This window comes from Pseudorasbora parva, chromosome 11 (genome assembly GCF_024679245.1).
Source record: "Pseudorasbora parva isolate DD20220531a chromosome 11, ASM2467924v1, whole genome shotgun sequence".
Taxonomy (NCBI): Eukaryota; Metazoa; Chordata; class Actinopteri; order Cypriniformes; family Gobionidae; genus Pseudorasbora; species Pseudorasbora parva.
In genome coordinates this window covers 46,510,547-46,522,786 of record NC_090182.1, presented here as the reverse complement: position 1 = coordinate 46,522,786, position 12,240 = coordinate 46,510,547, and the positions used below count along the sequence as shown (strand labels likewise).

The window sequence follows — 12,240 nt, the reverse complement described above, 5'->3', positions numbered from 1 at the left end:
TAGATTATGTAAACCGACTTTTATTTCGGATGCGATTAATCGCTGACATTTCTGTTGACTTTAACCGATGTCAGTAAGATTGACTCTGTTCTGTAATAGATTAGTTTGATGACACTGATGGTTAAAGATACCACAGTTTTACCCTAGTAACTATATCTGTGAAAGGGCAGAAGCTATTAGCCTACTATATTTTAAGTGAGGTTAATATTAATATAATATCAATAGTAATGTAATATATCTATATGAAATGCATTTGTGAGGGTTGTTGCTTTAGCGTTTTAAGTTCGGATGATAATTTGAAAATGCAATTAATTTTACACACTACTGGTCTCATGAACATGCGCCCCTGGAGCTCTTCAGCAGTCCTAATCTCACGGGTTTATCTGTGGCGATAGCCAACAGCACATTATTATTAGCTAAGGGTCAAAAGGATCTATTTTCCTTTTATGCCAATAATCATTAGGATATTAAGATCATGTTTTGACCATTTTCTACCGAAAATATATAAACAATGTATTATTAGTAGCAATATGCATTGCTAAAGACTTAATTTGGCATCAAACCTTTAAAGGAGATTTTCTCAATATTTCTGACCCTTTTGTCTGGTTTTGTGGTCAAGGGTCACGCTAACGCGAGCTGATTAATATTCATGAGGCCGCTTGCGCTCAGCGCTCGGATTGGTCGGTGCCCGCGTCCAAGGAGCGCATGCGCAGAGAGGAGCACACGCTGTACTCGGTGCGGAGAGGTCGCGGGCGTCGCGTCGGGGCTTTAAAAGCGGGCGTCACCTCGCGGCTCCGCATCAGCATCTCCAGCCGAGGGAAGCGAGCAGCCGAAACACACTCGCGCGCGCTGTCGGTGCTGGTGAGTGCCTGTCTCTGAACAGATGACGTCATGCCATCACACACACACACACACTGAATCTTGATCACATCGATTGATCTGATGCATCTTCGTTGCAGCAACTTTATAGCATTGAGGATTGGATCGAGTGTGTCCTGCACAGGATGCGCGGTGTGAGAGCGTGACTTGACACTTCTCACATATGTCATGTAGGGTGTGTGTGTGGTGTGTGTGATGATGCTGTTGCAGACTGTGTGTTTGTGCAAGTTCAGATGTGCGTCATAAATGTTATTATAGGCCGATCTGAACATGATCTCCAGGACAAACAACAACTTCTGTGCATGCTCTACAATACACACTCTCTAAAGAATGCTGGGTTAAAAACAACTCAAGTTGGGTTGAAAATGGACAAACCCAGAAATGGGGTTGTTTCAATAGGTCCATTCACTGTGGGTTCGAACAACCCAATTTCTGGGTTTGTCCATTTTCAACCCAACTTGAGTTGTTTTTAACCCAGCATTTTTTAGAGTATGATGATGATGATGATGATGATGATGTCATTGCTGGGTTTGACTCCAACTTATGCGGTGTTCGCCTTTATTTCACTTCAATATTTGTGTTATTGAGTGTTGTATTTGATATATGTTTACAACATAGTTTGCTATGTTGCATTTACACTCTAAAACATGTTTTAACCCAATGTTGGGTCAAATATGGACTAACCCAGCGATTGGGTTGTTTTAATCCTGGGGTTGGGTTAAATATTTGCTTAAAACAACCCAATTTTTGGGTTAGTCCATATTTGATCCAACATTGGGTTGTTTTATACCCAGAATTTTTTTAGAGTGTACATTCATGCATATATATGATCATAATTAGTGCATAATCCTATATGCAATGCAACACTGTGCAATAAAATGCAATGCTGTGTTCTTGCATTTTTGCTGTTATGTCCTATTTCGAATTCTACACTGCAAAAAATGCTTTTCTTCCTTAGTATTTTTGTCTTGTTTCTAGTCCAAATATCGAACATTTCTTAAAACAAGAAGTATTTACTAGACAAGCAAAAGTAATTGTCTTGTTTTGGGGAAAATAACTCAAAATGAAGAGAGTTTTTGCTTAAAATAAGATAAATAATCTGCCAGTGGGGTGAGAAAAATAATCTTAATTCAAACAGAAAACAAGATTATTCTTCTCACCCCATTGGCAGATTATTTATCTTATTTTAAGCAAAAACTCTCTTCATTTTGAGTTATTTTCCCCAAAACAAGACAATAATTTGTACTTGTCTAGTAAATGTTTCTTAATGTAAGAATTGTTAGATATAGACTAAACAAGACAAAAATACTAAGTAAGAAGAGCATTTTTTGCAGTGTAGAGGATTATGATCAGTTATTAGAGCCTTTTGCTGTTTAATGCTATAACAGTGAAGTTATTGAGTCCTGCATGTTTCTTGTTATATTCTATTTCGGATTATAATCAACAGTTTGCTTGAATGATCCAAGAGACTTCACTAGTGTAGGACAAAATTGCATAATATAGTAAAAGTCTTGCATGATGCTGTAATATCCATATTTGATTGCATATATAATTATAACCAGAGTTAGAATATGCAATCATTGCTAGAATGTACTCTAGGAAAGGTTTTTTAGTCCTGCATTATAAATATAAATTGAATTGCATATAGGATTATAATGAAAGTGTTTGTAAATTATTTTCCAAGAGTATTGTTATGGAGTACTACACGGTGGTAGATTTAATGACTCTTGTATTTTATTAATCTTTTTGCGACGTTGCAATTTTAATTAAATACTTGTATGATTTTAATACTATATGCAATAAAATGCAATACTGTATTATACTAGTAGAGTCACCGAGTTTAGTATTTTTGCTTTAATGTCCTATTTCTAATTTCATTGCATATAGGATTTATATTAAGAGTTAGCATAGGCATAAAGTATTTTACTAGTGCCTTGTGCTGAAATGATTCAGCCTTGCATCTTTGCTGTCATATATTCGATTTAATGTATTGCATATATGATTATACTCATTGGTAATTTTTTGCCCAAGATTTTTTGGCTATGTGATGCCATACTTTACTGTACTGTACATTTTTGCTGTTATATTTAATTTCATATTATTGCATATGCAAATATAAACTATTTGTATTGTCCAATTTTAGCAAGTTAAATCTAGATTATACTAAAATATCTTGATCCTTATTTAGAGTTTAATATCCAGTTGTCTTCTTGGATAACTTTAGATTTAAGTATATATTTGATATACTTTATAAAGTTATACTTTATAGTTATTAATGAAGACAATAACACATCTAACCTCCTGTATCACTTCTGTGATCAGTCAAAACAACAGGTTTTAGCTGATGCAGAGAAAAACAGTCACGCATGTGGATACTGACACACATTGTGTGTGTGTGTGTGTGTGTGTGGGCTGTTGTGCTGAATATTGCTGTATAATCACACTGATCTTCAGTGGAAATCTGCAGCAAACACATTTTCCACCTGTCCGTCAAAGCCTGTGTGTTTGTGTGTATATGTGTGTGTTTGCTGGCGTTTAACCTGAGACGCTGTGCTGACTGTGCAGTTCATGCAAAGGTGATCAAGTCTAAGAGTCACACAAACACACAACAGAACATGGCTGAATGACAGAGGAAATGTAGTTACTCAGAAGAAGGGATTTTACTTTGGTAAATAAGTTTCAGTGACTGGAATTAAAGGGTTAGTTCAACCAAAAATGAACTGTCTGTCATTAACTCGTCTCCCTAATGTCGCTCCACACCCGTAAGACCTCCGTTCATCTTCACACACAGTTTAAGATATTTTATATTTAGTCCGAGAGCGTATGCAAGTGTATGCACACTATACTGTCCATGTCCAGAAAGGGAATAAAAACATCATCACAGTAGTCCATATGAGACATCAGTGGGTTAATTAGAGTCTCTTGAAGCATCCAAAATACATTTGGGTCCAAAAATAACAAAAACTACGACTTTATTCAGCATTGGCTTCTCTTCCGGGTTTGTGTTCAATCCTCAAATAAAGATTCAAACGGTTATGAATCAGCGAATCGATTCATGATTCGGATTGCGTGTCAAACTGCTGAAATCACGTGACACTGGCGATCCGAATCATGAATCGATTCGCTGATTCATAACCGTTTGAATCTTTATTTGAGGTTTGAAAACAAACCCGGAAGAGAAGCCAATGCTGAATAAAGTCGTAGTTTTTGTTATTTTTGGACCCAAATGTATTTCGGATGCTTCAAGAGACTCTAATTAACCCACTGATGTCTCATATGGACTACTGTGATGATGTTTTTATTCCCTTTCTGGACATGGACAGTATAGTGTGCATACACTTGCATACGCTCTCAGACTAAATATAAAATATCTTAAACTGTGTGTGAAGATGAACGAAGGTCTTACGGGTGAGGAGTTAATGACAGACATTTAATTTTTGGGTGAACTAACCCTTTAATGACGTTAATGTTCTCTCTCTTCACAGCCGATTTATCACTTGCAATGATGTCACTGCAGAAGCCTCCACTCAGACGCAGCGCATCGACCATAGAATCGACCAATCACAGTGGCTCGTTGTTGACTCCGCCCACCTCCCTAAATTTACGCTCCTCCCACAACCAGCAGCTGAGCTGCGACACCATAAAGGAAGGCGTGGTCAAGGAAACACAAGGCTCGTCGAAGAGTCGTCAAAAATATGCACTGACGAATATACAGAACGCAATGGGTTTGAGCCAAAACCCCGCCTCTTTGAGCCAAAGCCACGCCCCTGTGCACGGTAAACCCGCCCCGACCAAATCGGCCTCCTCTTCATCGCTCTACTGCTCCTCGCTTTCCTTTTCCACCTCCAATCCCAAACTGGCCAAGAATGGCACGAACTTGCAGCTGAAAGAGGAGCAGCTGGACCTCAACAAGAATGACAAGAACCTCCTGAGCAGGAGCAGCTGGGATTGGCTGGAGGGGAAGGACAACCAGAAGAACCCTGCGATCCGAAGGAGGACCAAAAGCTTTCTGGAATACCATCGAGAGGAGGAGGCGTCCGGCAGCCCAAATAAAGACACGCAGGCCGAGGAGAAACACCTCCTGCCTAAGCTGGAGGCGCAAACGTGGGCCAAAGAGAACCATGTAGAGGCGCATCTCACCCTTCCCCAAAACCATCTGCTCCTGCTGGCCAGCGAGGAAGAAGAGGAGGAGGAGAGTCCCGAAACGGCAGACGTTTACGAACACGTTCTCCGGCCGAATAATGAGCGTGTGAGCCGCGTCCGAGACAGGACGGCAGAAACCGCAGCTTCTCCCGGAGGAAAAGCCCAAATGAGGTCCATGTTACATCTGGACCTGAGAGGAGACAAAGCAGAGGAGTCGCCCGAACGCCTGCCACGCCCCGAAAAACAGCTGGAGGACGAAGAGGAGGAGGAAGATTCCAGCTGGACCACACTGTCCCAGGAGAGTCCGTCTGTGGAAACGCCTCAGGACACAGGTGACACACTCACACTGATCAAAAGTACGGGAAAAATACGACACATTATTGCAATTTAAAGGAAGTGTATGTAAGATTGTGGCCATAACTGGTACTGCAGCTGCATCCCCTCTCTCCCTCCCCCTGACTCGAGGTTGCCAGATAGATATACAATAACCACACTCTCAGAAAAAAAGGTACAGTGCTGTCACTGGGGCGGTACCCTAAGGTTAAAAGGTGAAAAGTTGCATCTTTGTACCTTACTCACCCCTAAATGGTACATGTTCATACCTTAAAATGTACATATCAGTACTTTAAGAGTGTGTATTAGTACCTTTTCGGTTTTGTACCTTAGAGCAGCCTTTCTCAAAGTGGGTGCCGCGGCACACCGGGGTGTCCCCTGACTGTGTCAGGGGTGCCGCCAAAAAATTACGTAGGCTAAAAAAAAAAAAATTCTGAAATTTCATATATAAAATATATTTGAATTTATATAAATACATTCTTCTTCTTTGTATCCCTTTTGCACGTACGATCACACATTCACACACGTGATCAGAACGGTCAGTGCATCACGTTCATTCAAATGTGCTCTCGCATTGGCTTGCACTGAGCCAGAGACAGGCGCGCTCAGAGCTGTCATATATCACAACTTTTCAGTGTTTTCAGCCACATAATGTTTAGTTTGGGTTTCATACATATACGCACTAAAAAAACAATACATTTAGAGTTCACATCAGTTTTACACATCATTGTGTAAAATACACAATGATGAAAAATGAAGAGGCAATAATAATCCTTTCCATTATAATTAGTTTTATTCATATCAGATACACATTGTGTCAGTAACTTTAAAGTTTACTCTATTCTTCTCCCAGTTCACCTGCCACTTACTTTTATGTATTTTGGGAGAAGTGGATGAATTCACGTCTTGTAAATCCAACAGATCCGATTTTCTGAACTGCGGCGGCGATGGCGGCGCCCATCGTGCATACAGCTCAACTAACACGATCGTTATAAAGGTGTTTAAACAACAAAACACTTCCACTTGTATATATTTGACAATCGGAATATCAGATAATTCATGCCATATCTAACAAATTTGTGAATATTTTGAATAAAAAAGGAAAAATGACATAAAAGCAGATCATCATTCATTCAGCTCTGTTGTTGCTGCGGTGTGTCACGTGACAAGCAATGAGGCGTCACCATGGAAACCATAAAGCCACACATAATTACGGTCGCTTTGAAAAACTCACGCTGGGGGGTCAGCCAGAAAGTTTTACATTTACGTGTGAAAGAGTTAAACATATGAGCGGATTAATAAAATTGTAAATTAATTTTAGATAAATATATATCTAAAATTAACCATAAAAATCCGTCTCACATCAGTAACTGTCATGACGTCCTCACTGTGTGTCGTGTGACTGTGCAGTTGGCTACATTGTTTTATAATTTAACCGTGAAAATACATTTGATTTCACAAAGAGCAAGAAACAAGCAACAGCAGCATGGATCGTTTTTTAAAAAGAAAAGCCCCACAAGAACCGGACAGTTTTTACTTTGAAATGGAGTATTATGCTCTGTTTATTACTGTCCGGTCTAAATAAACAGGACATTTGCATTTAAATTTGGGTTATGCAGTGTTTTTAAAATATATTTTAAACTGGGGTGCCTTGAAATTGTATGCACTTTTGAAAGGTGCCCTGACTGAAAAAAGTTTGAGAAAGGCTGCCTTAGGGTACCACCCCAGTGACAGCAATGTACTTTTTTCTGACAGTGAAGGAAATGAAATTAAAGGCAGTGTATGTAAGATTGTGGCCAAAACTGGTACTGCAATCACTTTCAGATGACTGTAGAGCGGTGTATCCCCCTCCCCCTCCCCCTGACTCGAGGTTGCCAGATTGGCTGCAGGATCAGCAGAACGTTTGTAGATCTGCAGCTGTGGTAACTAGAGCAGATCTGGCAACCCGGATGCCCAAACACTACTGACTCGTGATTGGTCGATAGGTGGAGGGCGGAGCTTCAGCCTTCAACATCAACATTAGCTGAGGGCCGCAACAACAACTTTATAATGACAATATCCTGGCAGGACTACTGTTGTCAGTGATATAAGTATTTGAATTTAACATGATTTCTTAATGTCTAGAGACATATCAGGGCCATTTTATGATTCATTGAAATACATCTCTTACATACAGTTCCGCCCTTGGTGAGCTGTACACAGTCCGCCATGTCGATTCTTATTAAATCTACTAAAGTTACTCAGTCGAGAGCAGTGGGTGACTTTCAGTTTTTTTTTCTTCTGTTGTTTGATTCACATCAACAGCAGATCTAGCAGTAGGTACTGTATATTTCATACACAGATCGAATATACACACGCGATTTCTTTACGTTCTCAGACAAAACCGACTGTGTTTATGTGATCTTTGTGTTTTTGACATAACCGTGTGTGTATTTTACCATTTAAGCGCAATAAGACGTGAAAGAGAACTTAGTTTAATACTCACAGGACATTTTGCCTGACGTGTGTGAGTGTGTGTGAGTGTGTGTGAGTGTGTGTGAGTGTGTGTGAGTGTGTGTGAGTGTGTGTGAGTGTGTGTGAGTGTGTGTGAGTGTGTGTGAGTGTGTGTGAGTGTGTGTGAGTGTGTGTGAGTGTGTGTGAGTGTGTGAGTGTGTGAGTGTGTGTGCTCAGAAAACCATAAAAGCTTTAAAAAGAACCAAGGCTTTAAAATGCATGCAGATTATAAACTCTGATGATGAAGAACTGCTGCGTGAGCGCGATAGAAATGATCATCAAAACCAAACATGTTTTAGTTTCTGGCAGAGTATCCGAGGCACGAGCTTTACAGGCTCCGCCCTCTTCTGGAAAGGGGGTGGGGCAGCAGCTCATTTGCATTTAAAGATACATGCATGAAAACTGCATGTTTTTCCTTTCAATCAAAAATGGGCTTTTACAACATGGTATAATAATTTATCTGTTGGGTGTGTTGAGCTGAAACTTCAGACACATACTGGGGACACCTTGTTACATTGTTACACCTTATATTACACCTTGTAAAAAGGGTGTTATAGATCCCATTTAAAATAACCATTTTCTATGTGCATATATTGTAAATATATTATTTAGTAGGTGTTTGGGAAGAGCCGCCTCAGCTGCAGGACGTGCCGCGGGTGCATTTTTGGCGAGATCAGCCTGACGCCTGTGCCGACCTGGAGGCGGGGCCTAGAGGGAAGGGGGCGTGTCTTCCTGTGCCCTGCACTAAAGCACAGACTGAGGTAGACACATTTACATTTATTCATATAACACTTTTATCAGAAGTGACTTGCATATGAGGAATATAGCAAGCGATTAATCTCATAAAGGCAATACACACAGGAAGTGCTAGAACAGGGAGAAATGAAGGAATAATGAAAGCATAGAAGATTTGTTTGGACTCGGCTGTGATCTTCAGCTCAGTTTTCCTGCATGTGATGATGTTTCTGATTGACATATCGAAGGGGTTGCCCTTTTCTTGTCAGCATGAAACATAAATTGCAATCATCTTTTCTTCCCTATTGTGGCGTAAATATGAGTAAAACGGCTTCTCGAAATGAGAAATGTGGTCAGGAACATGATTTGTCCGTCAGCAAATGATTGAATCGAAGTATGTACATGTTAATAGTTGACAATTTCCCTGCCAGAATGTTCTGGCTCTCCTTGTTTTCACTGTTATACTGTTACACATCTTCTAAAAAGAGTATTGAATCTCCTGAGCAAAACACAGGCGAAGAAGACGCAGAAACAAGCAATATCATATGTAATCAAATGCATCAATATCAAACAGCAAATGAATCAAAACTATCTAATGTTAGTGAATGAGATGTGGACCCAGGACTGTGAAGCATTAGAGGTGTTGATGGACTCGATCTCCTCCATCTGTGTTTGATCATCGCTTTGAAAAATGTGATTTTCTCAGCTTTTTGCTCAAAATGTGGCTTTTTTTTAATGACACTAACCCACATTCCAGTGTTGATAGAACGTTTTATTCTAGCTTCATGCATTCTTTTTCTTTCTTTTGATAAAATGCATGGTCATATATCCATACAACAAAATTTTCTTAGTGCCATGAAACTTTTATAAATGATCAAAAATGCTTGAGGTGGCTGACAATTATTATTTATTTTTTTAAATGCTGGCAGGAAAAGAGTTATTGAGCTCACAGGCTTGAAGGAAACGCACAGCAGTGTGACTGACTTCTGTTAATCATATCCTCCTTATTCCTGACGAGCCTAATGCGTTTTGAATTATGGCTGGCACTTCCGGTTTGGGCAACTTCATAAGGTTCATCATAAGGTTGTGCAGCAAATAAAGCTTATCCATCAGCTTGACTGAATGAGCTATCGATTGTTCTTCATGTTTTATATTTTCAGACATTATGAGAATAACGTAGCGATTGATATTTTAAAGTGTTGACAGTACGTTATGAGTATATGATCTATAACTACAGTCCCTGACAAAAGTCTTGTCGCTTGTGTACAAATTGACCTAAAGTGCCGCTGAAATATATTTCTAATCAAGATTTTTTTACAAGAAATGGCTCATTTTAATCCCACCAGCTTTTGTGATAATGTTTCAGTGAAAAACTAAACTTTCAAAAAGTATTCTAATATTCACAGCTTGGTAAAGCCCATTGAGTCAATTTTTGCAAAGGCATAAGTGTTGTCACCTTGTCATATGAGCTTCACCTTTGACTAATAATGGATCAATTAGGTCTCAAGTGTGTATAAAAAGAACCCCAGTACGCTAGACCTTCACATCAACTGCAACTAGACCTCTGCAAACATGCCTAAGATTGACCCAGAGACTAAAGTTTTGATTATCAAGAGGCTGAAGACCAGATCCACTGCTGATGTGGCAGACACCTTCAATGTGTCTCAGCGTCAAGTACAGAGGATAAAAAAAAGATTTGAAGAGACTGGAGACGTTTTTGACAAGCCCAGGTCAGACAGACCCCGCAAGACAACTGCTCGAGAGGACCGTTTGTTGGCTCGAAAATCCAAGGCCAGCCCATTTTCCACTGCAGCAGAGCTCCACGAGACCTGGTCACCTGAAGTCCCTGTGTCAACCAGAACAGTTTGTCGGATTCTGTCTCGAAATGGCCTCCATGGTCGAATCAGTGCCCAGAACCTAGCACTAAACAAAAGACAATTGAAAAACCGTGGCATTTGCCAAGGCCCACAGCCTGCTAAAAGGATGGACGCTGGAAAAGTGGCAGAAGGTGGATTTTCAGATGAATCTTCAGTTGAATTACCCCACAGTCGCCGCAAATATTGCAGGAGACCTACTGGAGCCAGAATGGATCCGAGATTCACCCAGAAAACAGTGAAGTTTGGTGGTGGAAAAATCATGGTCTGGGGTTACATCCAGTATGGGGGTGTGCGAGAGATCTGCATGGTGGAAGGCAACATCAATAGTCTAAAATACCAAGAAATCTTAGCTACCTCTTATATTCCCAACCATAAAAGAGGCCAAATTCTGCAGCAGGACGGTGCTCCATCGCATACTTCCATCTCCACATCAAAGTTCCTCAAGGCGAAGAAGATCAAGATGCTCCAGGATTGGCCAGCCCAGTCACCAGACATGAACATCATTGAGCATATGTGGGGTAGGATGAAAGAGGACGCATGGAAGACGAAACCAAAGAATATTGATGAACTCTGGGGGACATGCAAGACTGCTTTCTTAGCTATTCCTGATGACTTCATCAATAAATTGTATGAATCCTTGCTAAACCGCATGGATGCAGTCCTTCAAGCTCATGGAAGTCATACAAGATATTAAATTTGGATCTCACAGCACCACAACTTAATTTGCTGACATATTTTTATATTTGCTGTAAATTTGTTCAATTTCTGTATAGGTGACAACTTTTGTCTTGCCAAAATTTGACCTTTCCGTCTTGATTAAATGATAAATATTTCTTCTGTGAACATTATTTATTTCAGTTTATTTAACATCATTTGGGAGGGTTTTAGCTTTTCATATGAGCTATTTCTAACACCAATGAATTAATTAAAAGTCAGGTTAATATCAGGTATTTCTACAAAATAGATAAGCGACAAGACTTTTGTCAGGGACTGTATGGCAAGAGCTCTTTCAGTCGCTGCCGCCTTTTCCTCATGATTATTTTACAAAAACATATAGTGCACAATAATAGGACAGAATAATAGAAAATGCTTTTCTTACTTAGTATTTTTGTCTTGTTTCTAGTTAAAATATCTACAAATTATTATATTAAGAAACATTTACTAGACAAGTGCAAATTATTGTCTTATTTTGGGAAAAATATCTCAAAATTAAGAGAGTTTTTTTTCTTAAAATAAGACTAGAAACATGACAAAAATACTAAGAGAATTTTTTTGCAATGTATAAATTAATACAAAAAAAAAAAAAAAACCCAGTTGCTGAGCATGTTCCCTTCCTGCTTTTTGCCCACCCCCTCCACATACACTGCACGTCTGTGGTCTGTTCTCCTGATTTCATTTATGATATATCCCATTATTAATTCACTGCAATGCACAAAGAATGTCTCGTTTTCCTCCTGAAATCCTCACGTCTCTTTCTGTTTGTTTTCACCGGTAAATGTAATTTATGATGCCAAAATGACGGAAATCACAGTATCACGCAATGCTGAAGTTAATGAACATTTGATTAAGGCAACGTATGTTACATAATCCAGATTATGTATTACTACAGTGATCGCTGTGAAAAGTGCGCTTTGGAGGTTATTCATGGTCTGTTGGAAGTGCTTGATGAAGCTTTTACACTTTCCCTCTGGTCCTCTTCGTTTAGGGGTCACACTTGGCATCTTCTGATCTGATTTTTACCTTTTATTTGAGTCTTTTGGATCAATTTTACCATATTGTT

The 12,240-nt window shown here is 39.5% G+C and overlaps 1 protein-coding gene across 4 annotated transcripts in view; it reads left to right on the top strand.

The window, feature by feature from the left end:
• The first annotated feature begins 695 nt into the window (after positions 1 to 695).
• Positions 696 to 12,240, top strand: part of LOC137093296 (amyloid beta precursor protein binding family B member 2) — a 66,393-nt gene continuing 54,848 nt past the window's right edge. For 2 of the 4 annotated variants that reach the window (XM_067458131.1, XM_067458128.1), the window contains exons 1-3: positions 696 to 861; positions 4,365 to 5,354; positions 8,461 to 8,609. In XM_067458131.1, the coding sequence (XP_067314232.1) occupies positions 4,382 to 5,354; positions 8,461 to 8,609 (1,122 nt within the window). In that variant the 5' untranslated portion in view covers positions 696 to 861; positions 4,365 to 4,381. Of the gene's footprint in view, positions 862 to 3,324; positions 3,548 to 4,364; positions 5,355 to 8,460; positions 8,610 to 12,240 lie in introns of those variants that run through there. The other 2 variants (XM_067458130.1, XM_067458129.1) reach the window with 2 other exon arrangements.